General features: G+C 34.4%; 1 protein-coding gene across 1 annotated transcript in view; it reads left to right on the top strand.

Annotated features, from left to right (window-relative positions):
- Window positions 1-18,858, top strand: part of LOC134236577 (titin homolog) — a 59,523-nt gene that overhangs the window by 17,139 nt on the left and 23,526 nt on the right. The window contains 5 exon segments of the mRNA XM_062718755.1: window positions 1-2,355; window positions 2,358-4,368; window positions 5,656-6,080; window positions 17,544-17,617; window positions 18,351-18,506. Of these exon segments, the coding sequence (XP_062574739.1) occupies window positions 1-2,355; window positions 2,358-4,368; window positions 5,656-6,080; window positions 17,544-17,617; window positions 18,351-18,506 (5,021 nt within the window).

Below are 18,858 nucleotides of genomic sequence, written 5' to 3'. Positions count from 1 at the left end.
GTGTTGAGGACAGTCTGGAGAAACCCGATTTCGGATCCATCAGAAAGGATAATTTCGGAAGTAAGGATTCCACTGGATCATCTAACTTGTCACCATGGAAACAAAGGAGATTGGAAAGAGAACAGAAGGAGAAAAGGGAAGCTGAAATAGTAAAGGAAGAACCAGATAAACAGAAATTACAAGCCCATGAACGCATTTCATCTTTTGAACAGATCCCCACACAAACAAAAGATCAAACAACGGGTTCAACCCATGAACAACAGGAAGTCAGAAAAAGAAACCTTTTAGAAAAAATAGAGAGACCTAAATCAGTGGATGCTGATGCCATTAAACATCTTCTTTTAACAAGTGAAAGTCCTCTATTAAGATCACGGTACAGAGAAGCAGTGAGAAAAAGAGAACATTTGAAAGAATCTATGGACAGTGCGTCTGATATATCACAAGAGTCTGGAAGTGGTCAGAGAGAATGGAGCTCAGCTAGAGCTCTTCACGAGTCTCTCAGAGAAAAGGAAAAACAGGACACAAAGGAACCTCTAACTGGGGACAGAGTAACAGAGAGTGTTAAGAAAAACTTAGCAAGGATTGAGGACTTAAAAAGCTCTGTGCAACAAAGTGCTGAAATGTCGAAACCAGAGCAAGTGTCTAGTGAACGTTTGAAACAGGATAACATCGAACAAAATCGTCAGGATTCTAAGAGGAGAATTCTCGTGTCTTCCCGTTCTCATGTTGATAACATGCGTGATACAGTGAAACAGAAGGACTCTGAACTTTCACAGAGTACAACGAATGTGCCAAAATCTACTGTCTCAAAAACATCCACTGAAACTGACAGCAGAGCAACTGAGAGTATTCAATCTAGGACAAATTTACCCTCTAAAGACTCAAGAACAGAAAGCAGAGGAAAATGGGAAAGCCCAAAATCTGGTGGTGGTGAGAGTGATAATTTGTCAAAGTATTACAGCAAAGACCATCAGGAAAAGGTACAGACAAATGTTCAGTTGTATAAGGATAGTCAGCCAGATGGTGAAAAGAAACCAGAGGTTGATAAGACACCATCAAAGCGGGCAGTTCGTCTGGGAAGAACAAGGCATCATGGACAAGAAGGACCTTCACTTGTGAAACACATGAGTGATCTTTTGTTTGAGGACCCCAAGAGTGTCAGATCAGAAAGGAAACACACTGGTGAATCAAAGGAGGGGGACACAAAAACTTCTTGTAAAACAACTTTGGAGGAGAAAGTTCCCTCATCAGTGCTCAAAACAAGGATTTCTTCTGATACTGATAATAAATCTCATGAACAGTTAACAAGTGCAAAGTCAATTCAAAGTGAAGGGAAAGAAATTTCAAGATTAAAAGACAGTGATACTGCACAAATTAAAAAGGTTGACTTAACACCCAAAACAGTATCAGACATTTCTCCAAAAGACACTGATAAAACGGAAAAGCCAAAATTCCAGCGTGTGTATGGTAGAGCCAAAACTACAGACGTTAGTAGCCTTTTAGTCAAGAAAGCTGCAACAATTGATGATAGGAAAGAAGACAATCTTAGCAAGACAACAGACTCGGTTGATTCAAAACTCGTTGCACCAAAATCATCTGTTGGAAGATCAAGAACACCTTTAGGTAAAATAGATGAAAAACCAAAAGAAGCAGAGACAAAGAAACCAGAGAGTGCCAAAGAAAGCGAGGCAGGTTTAGGATTTTCTTCTGCATTTTCTATGGACATGAACCTGTCTCGTGCCGAAAGGATAGCCAGGTATAAAGAGGAACGAAAGAAACAGCTTACACATCTTGCCAGCATGTTTAGTGAGCCTGGTGATGGAAGTAGTGGTAAAGATGTGGTGCCTTCCCTGTTCACAGCAGCAAGGGAAAGTGGTGAAGGTTCATTAGGGCGATCCAAAAGCATGAGGGAAGGCTCGCCACAAAAATATTCATCACCAGTGGCTCGCTCAAAGAGTCTGAGGGAAGATTTGTCACCCAAGAAATCCACAACACAGAGTCCTAGTGAACTGGAGAAGGAAACTCCTGCTGAAGAAATAAAATCATTTGATGAATCTGGTAAGGAAATTTCTCTTACAAAGAAGATAGCCCAGAACAGGAAGTTGTTTGAGAACAAGACCAGTGAAGAGAATGACTCTAAGAAATGGCATAGGAGGTCACTTACAGATTCACCTCTGGAGGGAAGAAGCAGAAGAAGCTCATCAAGTTCAGACAGAAAGAGCATTGGAGACGAATCCTCTATAGAGAAACTTAAAAACAGGTATTTGTTTGGAACTGACTTTTCTGAGGCCAAAACTAAGAGACAGTCTGTAACAGAAGAGGAGAGATCTCCAGTGCTAGACACATCCACCTCCTCAGAGAAGTGGTAACCACGTCTGCTTTGTCCACTTCTATGTCATCTGAAGAACCCAGTGTCTCAGAGGAAATAGCTTTTGATATGAGTAAGGCCAAACAAGCCTTTTCCAAACCTGAGCCAAAGGAAAAATTCTTGTTTGGAACATCCTATTCTGCTTCTAAGGTGTCAAAACCAGATTCTAAAATTGATGACACTAGAAAACCCACTGAGAAGAAGGATGTAGAAGTAGAAGAATTTGATGCCACAAAACCTCAGAAAAAGAGAAGACACCTTCCCTCTGTTCCCTCTGCCCTTGAGGCAGGATCACCCATAGATATGTCCAGCAAACCAGAGAGTAACAAAGATCACCAGAAAACTGACACAGTGTCTAAAGACTCACTTAAGACTACATCCACCCAAGAACCTCAGATAGCTCATTCTAAAGTGTTTGGTGGAAAGCCTCGCACTTCAAAAACAACTTCAAAGACTACAGAGGACAAAGACAGATCTGTTCAAAAGAAAACTGATATTCACTCAAAAGATTATTTATCTAAGTCAGAGAACTTATCCAAGTCTGATATAACTTCTAGTCAAGAGGAGAAAAAAGCATCTGCTACAAAAACTGTCTCACAACCTATATCCAAGAAAGCAGATAAAACCTCAATGTCTCAAAGTGTTGAAATTAAAACAGATGCATCCAAAGATAAATCTCAAGAGAAAGGTGCAGTGCAATATGTAAATACCTCACAAAGTTTGGGTAAAAAGTATTTAAGTTCCATAGGTAATGAAAGTGCTAAAGACACTGAGTCACCTGATGTGGAAGCTGGAAAGAAAAGTTCTCGCTTCACAAAGTTGAGAAGACGGAGTCCTGTTAGATCCAAGGCATCATTCTCACCTACTAAAAAATCCCAGGTGAAGACTGATGCTGACATTCAGAGTGACGTAAAAGTAACAACTTCACAACAGGAATCGAAGTCAGTGACAAAACCTGAAACTCCGCAGGAACAGCCTCAAAAACTGTCTCACCGAGAAAAGTTAATGTCTAGATTTGAAAAGGAAAGGAATCTTGATGATTCTAGTGCTCAAAGAAAACCTGCTAAAACAGAAATTGCTCAATCAAAACCAGATAAAATCCCAGCTCCAGTATTACAAGAAACCTTGGAGCAACAGTATATGGTCCCTTCTAAAACCCTCCCTGAAGCTTGTTCAGAAAGTGTATTTGACTCTGAATCATCACCAAAGCCTGAAAATGTCCCAAATTTTAGTACATTATCAGAATCTGAATCTGCATTAGGATTTGATGTTTCAAGAGAAGAAATGATGCTCAGTGCTGAACCAGTACTCAATACAGATATAGTGTCAAAGGCTGCTGTTACACAGCAAACATTTAAGCTGGTACCAGCCACAGAGGAGTTGACATACGAGATGACAAAACATAAGCCTTCGGAATCTGAAAACCTGCCAAGGTCCCATACCACACCAGAACCGGAATCTGCTTTGAAGTATAGCCAACCAAGGGCAGAGATGGTGCTGGAAGCTGAACCTGTCTCCAGACAAGACACACTGGCCAATGCAGAGGTCAAACAGAAAACAGATACTTATGAAGCTGAGCAAGTCACAGAGGAGAAAGATACAGAATTGTCCCATCACAAGAAACCACATGAAGAGGGTACCAAACCAGTGAAGAAAAGGTCATTCAAAACGAAACACGGAAAGGCATCAGTCCATAGAAGTAAAACAATCAGTGAAAAAGAACTCAAATCGGCAGGTGCTCTAAGAAGAGCAGACGACAGACCATCCAAAGCGGATGTCCGTAACATTCTGATGAAGTCTCCGGAAGCCAATCTAGATGATCTTTTGATGGACAAGGTGGACTACCTGTCCGACATAGAGACAAATGACCCATGGGGTGTCCATAAGGCAGACAAGAAATCAGAGCCCGGGCATCTCAGGGAAGGGCTACATGTGAGGGCTAAACAAGCCCAGTCCAAGCCCACCAAAGAACTCACCAGTAGTCAAGAAAGCTTAGAGAGGTATGGCTATATAGAAATCAAGTTATATGAAATTCTCATGGTACACTTTATAAGTATATTATTTCTATTTTTTATGAGGTAAATTTAAATAGATTTAAAAAGTTTTATTGTATACGAATTCTTAATGCCACTCACAAATCTGTCTTTATTCAGAAAGAAACAGTACCAATTTTTGCATATGATGCCTTTCTATAAATTGTTGAAATTGTTCTGTTCATTTAAATAACAGGGTATATATCTTTCCCTGCTGAAAAAAAGAATATTTTGGAAGTAAGCAAATTGACCTTTGATGTACAGAAATGATGAAAATTAGGCTTTGACTTCTTGTATTGTTGACTTCTGGTGAAAATTCTAAATTAGCTATGGAGCTCAATTTTCTGATTAGCATATACTGATCAATGAATGTTTACTGGATGCTAAGTTGTTTTGGCATTTGGATCAGATGAAAGAAAATATTTGGCTCAGTTTCAAATATTCTATATCATGCATTGATGATTCTGTTTGATGACAGTTCAGTGAAAGTTAAATGCATGTGTGAAATTTAAATGAATCATTTAGATATTTACGACCTTTTACACCACACTTCAGTTCAGCTGTGACAGAAAAATAGAGTAATCCAAGTATAAGAAATTGGTATTTGGAAAGGGGGATAACTCGGTTTTGATGTATAAACCATATGGCTGACATTATTTAGCTGTGTATAATGATCGCACACAATGAGGATTCCATCACCAGTAAAAAGCTGCAAATCCTTTGGTCAATGTCATGTTCAGAGAGTAGGAAAATACACACACACACCAGAAATAGACAAGATATTGCCAATTTGCCAAATTGTGAACGAAACGAATCAGCTGTTAAACATATTGTTAAAGCCTGAAGCTTAGTTCACAAGAAAGCTAAAGAGGATTTTTATTTCACAGATTTTTTTCCGATATATGTAAGTACTTTGCATCATGGAAAATGTTGTTTTCATGCATTTTTCTTTTTTTCCATATATGTTTTTCCCTCAATACTTGTATATTTGTATTTTTTCTTTAAAAAAAAAAAAAATCTATCCAAATTCCTTATAATCACGTAATGCAAAAGTTTCCACCCCATGCATTACTTTGAAGAAAGATTTGCAGCCTTTTCTGGTTATCCTGGTTTCACCCCAAATACCTGTAGCTATGCTGTCATTAAATGTCACACATTGTGCTAAAGTAATGAAATTTCAATTGATTTTCAATTATTTATGCACGAGATAATTAGGACAACATCGATTTAATACATGTATCATTTTTTGTCTAGGAAACTAAAATTGGATAAACCCAGCCCGGCAAAAACTGCCATACCAAGTCAGTCATTGGTTGAATCGCATGCAGAGGAGACGCTTGGCAGAGACATTTCTACAAGTAAACCACAATCAACCATTTCACCTTCATCACAGTCAACCAGCTCAACTTCAACTCAACTTCTCACTCCCCCATCTGATCAACTCTCTGTTGCTGAGGCTGGTCAACAGAGTTCATCAACCATCACAACCACATCAACCGAGGAAACAAGTCAGATTCCAAGGGAAATAACACAGCCACCAACAGGGGAAGTAACTCCACAAGTACCCACCAGTGAAATTCAATCTGAGGAGCAGGTGGCAGAATTCGAGCAAAAGAAGAAGAGAAAAGACAAATCAGCCATGAGGAAATCACAACTGAATACAGAATTAGAAGATGAAGGTAAGATGCAAGTTAAATAATTTAAAAGATATACGAATTGAGTCTTCCATGCTTGTCTAAATGGTAGAAATGTTGTCAATACATTATTTCATTGTAGACAATGTTGTTTGGGATCTTCAAAGATCTAAATTTTGAGTCAAAATGCATTTATGAATGGCATACATCCAATAGGTCATGGTTAAAGTTTATTTGTTTTCGAAAAATCAGCGGATGTTTTTGTTGTCACCAATGCTCATCAGTACTGAAATGGCCGAATTCAACCCAGAGAGATGTAATCAAATTGGACATTAAACTTAGTAAAGGATTTCACTAATGGACTTTAAATCAAACGTCTTTAGCGTTAAATGAGAATTTAGTACAAGTAAATTTACCTGGTTTCCTAATTATGAGACCGTTAATGACATGTTCCTTAAATTGCATCTCACCTCAGGTGAGTTAAGTGCAGGCCTTTTATATCAGGATTTTGTTAACTTTCTGCATTCTGTTGTCAAATGTATTCTGTAGTGGTATTATGAATGCAAGGTTCTCGTATGTGCATATGCAGGTAGGAATTTTAATTGGTCTTTACCACATAATGCTCCTTAAAATGCAATTTTATAATAATTTTAGGCTGATGTCTTGAAATCTTCCATTATCAAACAACTGTTTGAAATTTATTTTTTTTAAACTATTGTTAATTTAAGTGATATTTTACAAAATGAAGATGCTAACTTCGCTATCAGTTAATCAATACGTCTGTTAGATGAAGCTTGAAACTTGTTGTTAAAATAGTGCTATCTGTTTTTCAATCTGTAAAAAACTACATAAGGTGGAATAATAATTGAGAAAAATTCAGACATCAAATAGTAATAGCCCCCTCATAATTACCTATACTATTTAGTAATGTGCTTGTTTGTTTTCTGAGGTAATTTTAGCAAATTTGTTGTTTTGAAAAAAAAGGACTTTTTTTTTCTGCCACTTCCTGAATATGATTCATTACATATAGCCGAATCATGAAAAGCCACAAAAGTTTCTCACTGAACTTAAATCCTCTTAATTTACAGACAATTTTTATTAGCTTTTGACCATTGTCAGGTACATTAGATCATGGTGCAGACTATTTTTAAGCACATGATACATTTCTTTGAAAAATGTCCAGAATCTTTTTTTTTCTTTGCAAGGACAAACATTCACTGAGTTTAAATTTTGAAATCTCACAGTTATTGATGGACAAAAGGACATTTTCTTTCTTTAGAATGATGTCAGAGGTCACAGGTGAAAAGGTTACAATTTAAATAGCAGTGAAATTACCTTTAAAGCCTCATTTTAACAGAATACTTGGTTATATATGGATGAGATGAACTTGATCTCGAAGATTATAGATTTCTAAAGACTACTTATAGAAGATTTTATGAAACAGGGAAATGAATACATCAATGTGGATTTTCAACACAGGTGAATATTTTGATACAAAATAAGTTTACAATTTAATGAATGGACCAAGATGTGCATGGATTTAATTTTAATGAAATTTTAGCTTTGTTAATATTGCCAAAGTAAATAGTTTATGTTTTGCATTAAATATGTACAATTCATCCATGCTGTAAATATAAATTTGCAATTATTCAATGTCTATTTTTTTTTTTTATTTTGATTTACCATTTCATAAGTACACTTGTGTCTTTGAAATGCATTTTGCAAGTTCTCATATTAAAATATTTTACTTTATCATGCAGAAATATATTCATGTTATACTCTGATAATTAATTTCAATGGTAATTAAATTAGAAACACATTTTCTCTGAAAGAAATTTCAGAATAAATTAAACATTTAATTGCATTTGAATGCATGGATGTAACTCTGTAGAAAAAATTAATATATTTTCATGCAGCCATTACAATAATTTACTTAAAGAAAAATATAGGCAATTAGGCATACATGTACATTTAGTCAATTGAAACTTTTGATTATGAAATCCTAATTACATGAAGAAATAGTTCTGGTTGGAGTTTCTGTAAAGTGTAATTTTCAATGGATTCCAGACTTTTTATACTCTTATGTAACAGGGTTTTGCTAATGTTTGCGGAAATTGAAGCGTAAAATTGGAAGCTTTAACCCAAAAGTAAATAAGTTTAAAAATTCTCCTTTAACATTTGGTACGAAGTACTTTAAAGACCCCAGTATTGTTAAAAAAAATTTTAATGAAATTGTACTCTAAGCTAGCTTCTCTGTCACTGTCATATGTTTATTTATGAAAGTGCTGAGCCTTCAATTTTTATTTTTCAATCCTAACTATAGCTTTTATTTTTAAAAAATAATAGTTTATACAAACAGACAAGAATGTGGGGAATATAAATATTTTTATTTCATTTTTTATCATGTGCATTATGTATAGGTAGATAATGATTATACACTGAGAATTTTATGCAAGCTTACACTTGAGGAGAATGTTTTATTGTGGAAAGCCCTCAAGGTCCATTGAGTTGCTTTTATCCTTGGATGGAAATCCAGAGGAAAAGGTACAAGCTCTATCCCCCCAGCAGGGTGCAAAACAATTCTGTACTAGATATTTTATATCACCTCCTCAGCAGAGGAAATTAATGACAAGCAAATTTCATTCAGAATTTTGACAACTTATGTGAATTTGCATAATATTTCTCAGAAGTTTGCAAAATTTGTTTTTATGCCCCAGACTCAGTGAATGAAAGTGGATCCATGCATTTTATGGACAAGATTTGGAAATCTGTATTTTATGGTCCAATACTGAATCTTATTCAAATAGCAAAGTCTACAAAACTTTGGCAAACTGTCTGGGAAATTTTATCAGGAGAGGTTAGGGTGAAGTTGGATCTTCACATTAAGGTATCTGTCCTCCTGTCAGTTTGTATGTTTGATGGTTTCATAGTTTATCAAAAGTGCCATCTTAAAATCTTTTGATGTCTTCACAAGCATGGAGGGTCATTTATGAATGGCGTGAAAGGTTTGTGCAATTTTCTTCAAGTTCTTTTATATTCTAAAAGTACTCACAGTATCTATATGTATAAAGAATATAATGAAGATAAAGATCTATTTGATTTACATTTTTTTTAAATTTCAAAATTTAAGAAAATTGTCATAACATGTACATGTATTTGGATTTTGCAATTTGTGGAGAAAAATTAATATTAGATACTGATTTTTATGGAGAGTTAGTTGTTCCACCAATATTACCAGGTAATACTTATACTCCTCTTATTCAATCCTCTAATGCATTTATAGGATTCCTCAAAAATCTTGCTCAGGTTGAACTCTAACAGATTGCAATTATGAATAGGGATAAAAAGATGGCTATGAATTGGAAGCAATCTTTTTATGTGTGCTTCTTTTTCTTTTTAATTGGGATCTTGCATCACTGTAAACCATTTTTTATTTAACATTTATACATGCTATAAGTTTCAACTTATTTTAGTCTGTTGAATATTTATTTGCTGAGAATAAATTATTCAGTTATCACTTGCTATGTAGGCCCTATATTTGTGTGAAATTGTTTCCCTGGCATGTTTTGGGTTGCAAATATTAATTTACATTTCAAGAATAAAATGTTGACTAGGGAATAGTAATGTCAAGTTTATATAGTCTTTAGAACTCTGTCAGCTGCTGTAACAATTTTAATCTCTTACTGAGTCCTTCTGATGAATACTAAGACTTCACAAGATGGAATTATTTGGCCTCCCAAGGCACTACTGTGACCTGTACTAATCTTAGCTTGTCCTAGCTATCATACCCTGTAATGTTTATAACTTTTTTATGAAAACTCGAGATCCAGGTATTCTAATATGACATAAAATCCTTTACCTGCCACCAGATAGGGGGCTATAATCCTCCGTGATAGGACCCAGGACCATAAATTATAAATACTGACATTATTGCATTAATTTCATGTTGAAATGTTTGAAGTGAAGCAAAAGCCCCTTGAACCTGACAAGTTCATTGATTATTTTATCACCATGATAGATAATTTTTGAAGGGCTAAATACTTTAATTACCATCAGAAATCAATTTTCTTTGTTTGAATTGTGATAGACTGGGTAAACAGACATGTAGGTGGTGCTATATAAATGGGACCTTGTTGGAACAGGGGACCACTTATAAGATAGGGGTGTGTGTATTGCCTGCTGGACTAGTGATCCAGAAATGATTTCAGGTCAAGGTCACGATCTTCCCACTTGTTATGAATTGATTTCTCACCTTGATTTTTCACTTTTTTCTCTGAAAGGCATCATCCAGCATAAAAAACTAAAATGAAAGTCAAGAGTCTTCGGTAGTCGAGAATAATTAATCTCATCACAGTCTAAGTTATTTCTTTTCATGTATCTCAATTAGAACTCAATACCACACAAACATAGCATTAAAGATATTTTTACCTATAGTTGTTTGTGACTCAAGCCTACAAATTTTGTATTCCTGGGCATTTTATGGCCTTATTTTGACATCTTCATCATTGTCAGACATTTAAAACATCATGTCCCAGTCTTTTTAATTAATTGTTACTACATGAATTATGACAATGAGATGAAAATCTAATTTTGACTGATCTGGAAGAAGCGTTTTATTTTTAATAAGATGATATGATTGATTTTTATAGCTTGTGAACAGTGAAAAGGCCCCATTATAAAGAGGTTCGTATCTGGTAACTTGTTGTTTACAATGCAAAAATATTGAATATTTTTTATGTGACAGCGGGTTTATAGATGGATCGTATTAGATCTCTGTCCAGCTGTGTTTTGTGTCACTGATTGAACACTGATTTATATTCCGAGACATTTAGGAATTTAGCCATTTTCTTTGTGCCACATGAAAATTTATACAGGTGTTTATGAAGATTTTCTTAACATTTTTGTTGTTATGAAAATGACTTGAAAATGGATCTTGCAGATCTGTCATTTGTTTAGGATTGGTGTGTAATGGATAGGTCTTATAGATACAAAGTAAACAATTTTTTTGCCAGATTTTCATTTTAGATTTAGAATTTGATATGTTTATGAGACAATTCAATTTCTAATAGGAAGTTGTTTTGGTTTTTAAGAAAAGTTTATATTTTCAATGATGCATAGATATTCTAGCCCCTGTTTGAACCGCAAACTAGAAGGGAAACTGCAGATACGCTTATCTTGGGAAGGTTTTTAGTGTGTGATTTTAAGTTTTCCAGCTTTCACTGATTTCATGTTATCTTTGATTACAACAAGCTTTAAAAAAAAATCTTGATGACTAACTAGATGCATGTGTAAGACAGATCACAAGCCGTCATAATTTTAGCTGCACAATTTCTGGGACCGATTTCTGCAAGAAATTTTCTTAAAGGTATGCTTTTTCTATACATTACCCAGTTTGGCTGTTATATTGCATGGTTATTTAGGAAATTATCATTGCATTAATTATTCATTAAGTGCATTGACTATCTGGATTCCTTGTCTCAGTATTGGATTTTTTGAGGGCCATTTCTGTGCTGTATTGATGTGGATGTACAAGAGATTTCTGTGAGTCATCCACTTTGTCCATCATTCCTCCTTGGGATTAATCACATTACACATCTTTTCCCACCTCATAGTAAGCATGTCTTCCTTTTTTTGCTTGAAATTGACTAGACGTTCTAATCCTGGATTAAAATTCCAACACCAAGTGTTACAATTTTCCATACAGAGATAATCTTCAGATGATTTAGGTCAAATGTTCATGTCCAGTTAAAACAGGAAAATGGGTCGTCAAAAGAGGAAAATTTAATATAAATTTCTTCGTAATAAATATATTTATCATTACTTTGTACATGAATTTATGCCTCTAATAATGTTTCTAAATAGCAATGTATGTACAATGAAAGCAAGGATGTTTCCTGCTTTTGACAGTGTGAAATGCAATTTTATGTTTTATGTAAATTATTAACACCCAGCAAACAGTCATAAATGTTCGGTTTATACCCTATATGACATTATTCTACCTACCGTGTACCTTTAGTTTATGAAAAATTGTTATTAGTTGTGGTATATTATCTATCATTATAAATGTTCCAATGCAAAATAATTTGTAAAAATTAGAACTCTGTTGGAAAAAAAATTGTCAAGGGTTTCACAATTTCAAATACATTTTGTATATCTAAAATACTAGGTTTAATATTTTTTGATTTTATATGACTGTGGCCACCCAGAAAAGTTACCTACCTTGATCATGTACCTTTTATCTCCCTATTTTTTTTTTCTCTCCAGGTGTTAGAAATAAGATAAAATAGTAATTTTATTATGGAATAAAGCATTTCTGAAGTGTTGAAATGCCTATAAAGTAATCTTGTCAGAGTTGGTTGTGTGTTCTCTTTGACGGGCCTATGGTCCAGTTACTTTGTAATAAATCTAATGAATTGTCAAGTCCAAAAAACCATTGCCTAAAAAGATTGTGTCCCCAGGGCGGCAGTGCCTGTGGGGTGTAGTGCTCTGAGAGGATTTAGATCCCTAGATAACAGGTGTTTACATATTGTTTTATTGATTATAAAACATGTCTCAGGAGACAGTGTTACTCAATCCAACCCAGTTCTAAGACTTGCTCAGTGTGCTTTCTCATGGTGTCTTACCTGTCCATATCAGCTGGTGAAATGCATGATTGTATGCAGGGCAAAAGCATATCTCAATGTTATGTAGACTCAGTGTCAGCTTTTGATCTTCTTTAACTTCAGTTTTGTGCACATCAGGAGAGCTGTGCAATTGATGTGATGTAAATTTCATGTGGCACAAAGTAAAATGTGAATGGAGTTTGGAATATCTTTGGCAAATTTTGCATTTACCGGTAATAAAAGGGATATATTGTTGGATGCATGAGGGATTAATCTGGATTATTTATGTCAGTCTGTGATTTTGGATTTTCAAGATGCATACAGAGATTTTCCGTTCCACTTTTACTCTGAAACTAAGCAAGCCGAAATGCACTGTTGATTTAGGTAAGTAAAATCATTGTTGTTTAGAGTTACCTCTCTTTGGGATGTACGAAACAAAACTATCATAGCAAACACATTGCCTAGGTGCATTATGGAAATTGTTAATGTAGCATGTCATGGTCACAGACATCCAAATGTAACTGTAGATCACATTGTCATTGCATTTATATGCAGTTGGAGCATTCTCTTTAGAATCAGTTCACGTCTTCTATAGTCCATGTTGAAAAATCATTTTATGGAGAGCTTTAAAAAGTTGTGTCAAGTTTTCATAACATTTGTTTGTGGTGGAGATGTCTCCAGCTTTATTTACAGAATCATGTAAAAACACACTGTGAATGCTACCTTAGCTTTGTACAATAGCTCTCCGGTCCGATTAAATAAGTAGAAAAACATCAAAATCTAATAAACTGTTGTAGATAGCTCCTCTGTCGTATGTTTGGTTTTCTTAACCACATATTATTTCACTTGTGTAATGGATAAAGATCCTTTCTATAGTAACAGGTTTTTAGTGAATTGCATGGCTAATCATTTGTGGTCCTTACTTTTGGCTATAAATGTTTTGAAGAATCTGTGACATAATGCTAAAATACTTGTGAAAAATACTGTACCTCATTTCAATTTGAATAAAAAGTGCATATTAATTTAATCTGATAATAATGACATTGTTTGATAAATTATAAGTCCTTTCTTAAGAATCTTTTTATTACAATTTTTGGGGGTGTTTTCTGTTCACCTTTTTGTAAGCAGGTCAATTTAATAAAACAGGTGTTAGATTTTTATGTTTAATTTGAGGACATTGGAATGCCACGGTAACTCATGAATATTTACACATATTTTTAAGTCTAGGTTTCAAGCAAGCATTTTGAAAACTTAAGATTTGTGTTCACTCTCATAGTTAGCTCTACAACAATGCTGGTTGATTAAGTGGATTATTTTACTGTGAAAAAATTGGGTAGTTTCTTTCATTTTGGCTATTTAAGCACAAAAATTGGGTCAATGGACTTATGTGACATACAAAGGTTTTTGTTTGATTATTTACCTGGAGGGAATGAAAAATGGAAAATTGATTATCTACAGTTTTGTGATCTGGGAATCTTAACAGGCAAGAAAACCTTGGGATTTATTAAATTATGTTGAGTCTTCATGGAGTATAGAGGGTTTTATTCAGAGAAATGACTTAGGTTCTTCTGTGTATAAAAGCCAGTGCTGAGTGGCCTCCAACAAAACCTAATAAGGACTGATATTTTCATAAGCATATAAATAAATGGTTTTTAAATTGCCAGCATTAGTGGACACAGGATCAAAGTCTTCAGTAAATCTAGCTGTTTTTCTCGCACCACTCTCCAAGTGTACGAAGACAAAAGAACTATGGGAACTGCCGGGAAATCTTCAGACAATTGGAGCTAGTTAATCTTGTTACAACATTATAATTCCCAACAAGTGGAAGGATAAAAGGATCAAATGGCTTAGAACTTTAAACCCAATTTTTCTGCGACAATTTTCGTGAACCTTTTTTTTAATTTTAGAGGTATGTAAAACTTGGTCATCCTAACTCCATAGGGTACCATGATTGTCTAGAAATTTTGTGGCCCTGGATTTTATAGACTTTGGTGGCTTTGGAAATCATTGCATGCAAAGGTAACTTTTGGTATTACTGGCTCATTAATCATTGGCTGATTACAATGTCAATTAAAAGTCCACAAATGTCACTGAAACCTGGACCTTGTGATAGCGCCCAGACAATATAACAGAGTTTTTGGTGGTGTTTGGGCAGAATTTCGCTGGATTTTCAGTCAACCTGTATATGGAAATAGAAAAGGATAGTCTAATATTATTGTAGAGAGCCAAAAGACTTCCATCAAACTGTGAAATATTCTGATGTTTTATAATTATATCAGCCTGGAATCCTTCTGTTCTTTTGACAAGTTTTTACTGAAGTGGATGATCATTATGAGAGAAAAATTCTGCGGAAATTAATCTGTGCTCTGTTTGTTTTGTATTTAAAGAGATCTGTCTTGGATTTTGTTGGAAACAGATGGAGGATATAAGAAATGAGCAGGTCGGAATGATTCTGTTGTTCCAATTTGAGAAACTCTGATCTGTATATATTCTGTCTACCTGCCAAACACCTTGCCTTGATGTAATAATTGTGTAGCGTACATATATTCTGTGATCACGAGGAAATTGCAGACTGTCGCTATATTTTGGACAGACATATTGTGTGGTCAGCCTTGTCCCCAGGGGAAGTGCCATGTTAATGTTCCTTTTTTTGTGCTTCATGACATGTCATAGCAGAAAAAGATGTATTGCAGAGATGGGTCTCTCATGACAGTTGCCTCTAATGAGAAGACAACACTAGAAATACTTGTGGTGGATTAATCTATTAGTCTCTCAGTGATTATCACAGTAGATAAATAGATCAATTGATAATCTGATCACCCTGTCTGACAAAAATTAGTTCTGGTCTGTCAGTGTTTACAGCAGGATTTGTACCTTAATATCTGGGGATCTTTAAGCTCCTGAAATGTGTTAAAATAGATAAAAGAGCAGATAGAAAGACAATTCTATAATCACTTATTAAGTGCAACAGACATTGGATTGTTTAAGTTAGGAATCAAGTGCTATGGTCTTTGTTGATATTAAAGCTACTTGAAGTGACCAAGGTGCTTGCTCGATTGACCAGCCCAAGGGATCAGAAGTGATCCGTGGAATAATCATTTTCCATTTTATTTATACCTGCATCAAGCTTAATGGGCCTAGAATGAGATTTCAGAGTATATTATTTTAAAAGTGTCTTCCTGTCATAAAGACTGGATAGTGGAAGAAAAGCGCAACATTTTATATCTGGGGTGTTGTGTTCTGTAACACAAAGTTATTGTGCAAATGGACACCGTCACTGATACATATCTAAGTAGCCTTGTCCTTGAAAATGTAAAATTTGAAGTAAATTTTTAATGTGAATTTGGATTTGAGGAGAAAACAGATTGATTCAAAATGGAGCTGCGAGCTATTTTTGAGCGTATTTATGAATGGCTTTACTGGATATTTACTTTGTTTGGTTATTTTGGTAAGTTGACGTTCTTAGAAATATTTAGAATATACACTGAACAGTGCTTGGCATTTATTTCATGAGAAATTATTAAAGAAATCCACAGGAAAAAAAAAAATGAAAAAATCAAATTTGTATCCATGCTTTTAATATTGTGTGTTATATGAGTTCTTACTGTGGAATATTTCTCTGGAGAAGTTTTGAATAATTGAAAGTCACTTTATCAGTAAATATAATTAACTTTACAGATTAATAATGTATGTAATTAACTTAACAGATTAATAATGTATGTTAACTCATTTTTGATGTGATTAATAATTTTTGATTATTCCGTAGGAGAAACAATTTTGTCGATCTGCTTTGAATTGATTTAGGTTGTTGAAGTTATTACAGTACATTAAATTTGTCTTCTATACTTTTATTGCCTGAGATGTCCTATGCATCATTTAATGACGTACATTCAATTTGGACATCAGTGCTGTATAATTAATCAGTTGTAAGACATCCTCTGCATCATTTTTAAAATCATTTACATTGAACATTGCATAAATTAAAAGCTTGATTTTCTGCATAAAGGTAAAATATTTTTTTCTGAGGGTATTAAGACAGGCTTGCACTGTAAAGTTTTACTAATTAGCATTTTCATTGAATTCTGTGTCTATCCCACTTCCGGGATGTTTGTATACCTGTATATCTATGTGATTCTGGGATGAAAAAAAATTCTTTAACTTTTGTAGCATTATTTAAAAATGGCACAAAGTTCTTCTTTGAAATTAGATAGTATATATCCTTATAGGATGATTTCATTGAAATATGAAGACTCCTTTGAAATTCAGTAAGTGAAAAAGTCCTGAACCTAAAATTTAGTTTTCAATGGATGAAAAATTGTTTTCAGGCTCAGATTGCAAACTGTTGTATGAAAAGAAATAATAGATACAAAACTGGTGCTCTAACTAGAGAATAGCCTTCCTCAAGGCTCACTATCACACCTGACAAAGAATTACCCTGCAGAACTTCTATTGATGGTTCCCTCATGATTGTGTTGACAAATGTTTATTTCACCTCGACCTTCTGTAACTATTGATTGGTGTATTTTAAAAGCTCAGAGAAATCGGCTGCCAATAAGGTTCAGGTATTAATTCTGTGTTATGTATTCCCCGTACCTTCATTGATTACATTTTTTCAGTTGAATGACGAAAGGTTGTGAAGGATTACTGAAAATTTGGATGTTTGAATTCGTCTAGGTGGGAGATAATGCTTTCACCTGTCAGTTTTCTGTCTGAAACCACATGATATAAAGAAGATTCATACATTATTTATTGGAAGTGGAAGGTAGATCCGGAAATTCGTTATTTATATACAATAAGATTTTTTTTATGGGCTTAACAGGTTGAACAGGTTTGTATGAAGGGATTTCATATATGTGGGTCAATTTTCACCTGAACGTCATTGTCATTTATTCTTTCTGTCTTTTAGATGTTGGACGAAGGGGCCTAGAAAAACGCACAAGTGAGTCGGATGTAAAGACACAAGAAACGTCTGTTTCACCTGTAAGTCGATTATTTGTTGTTAAACCTTTTAATGTGCTAGTGCACTCAACAGTCGCAATATTTATTATGGTTTTATTTACTTGGAAAGAAATTTATGTTTCTGTTTTTGTTTGGATGAAAGGGACTTTCACTCAAGTGCGATGTCCCACCTTAAACTTTTGACTCATTTCTTGTCATATTTTATAAATCAGCGAAACTCCCACATGAAGCTGGTATTTTTTTCTCAGCACATGTTAATGTGTAAATAGCTGACGCATGTTGAATTTAGACATTAGATGAAAAATTATTCTTGTGAAGTGCAGTTCGTGTGGATTTGATTTCATTTTGACTTGTTTAATTGCCATGCTCTAATGCATGATATGTATTTTATCTGTATGAAATATCAATGATATTCTTCAATATGCTCTCCAAGGTAAATTTGGGGTTGATTTTAAAATGAAATGTAAATATTTGCTTTTGAGAAATTATTCTTGGCTAAAAGGTCTTTAGCTTTAAAAATGATATTGAATTTAACATTTCTGGGTCACATGACAAGGGATCAGTGTTTTGTTAACCAAGGCTCTTTAACAATTTACAAAAAAAGTTCAAGAAAAGGAGAAATTGGAAGCATATGGTGTGTAATAAGTGTCTTGATATATTTTTGTCACCTTTTTGTTGCACTTTTATTGTGTGTGCATTTTGAATGCTAATTTAAGTTTTGTGATTTTTTGTGTTTTTTGCATTTTTCCCATAGGATGTCACAACTAATCACATCCCTAAGCACAATCTTACTAACAATTTTGTGAGATCCCATCACCATGACAACGGGACTGAGCAGTATGTTTCACAGTCAGGCAGAGCTTCTGTGTTAGACTCCATCTTACCCTCCAAATTCTCTGTGCCGTCCAAGGTAAGAACTTCTGGTTTTACAAAATCCTTAAGCTTTGTCATCTAAAGGGTAGAGGGTGTGTTCCATCAAGTTATTTTGTGAGGTAATGTCCTGAGAGGAAGATTTATGATTTTTTAGATCTTAAAAATTAGCTCCATTTGAATCAGATTGTGCCAAATGCTAAAAATATTGGAATATGTCATTTACCTTATTAATATAAATCCTGACCTGTTCAAGAGCAGATCTTTTCACTTTAATAAAATGCACAATTTTAAGTAACGTTAGTTATTTAAATTTTTTTCTTATAGTATTTTAATTTGCATTTGGATGCATTGTTATGTTATTATTAGATACACCTTCATACATATATTAT

Source organism: Saccostrea cucullata, unplaced genomic scaffold (assembly GCF_032062105.1).
Source record: "Saccostrea cucullata isolate Sc308-1 unplaced genomic scaffold, CSIRO_AGI_Scuc_v1 ctg264, whole genome shotgun sequence".
In the NCBI taxonomy this organism is placed as follows: Eukaryota; Metazoa; Mollusca; class Bivalvia; order Ostreida; family Ostreidae; genus Saccostrea; species Saccostrea cuccullata.
Note: the sequence above shows the minus strand (reverse complement) of the source record. Positions and strands in the feature narration are given on the sequence as shown.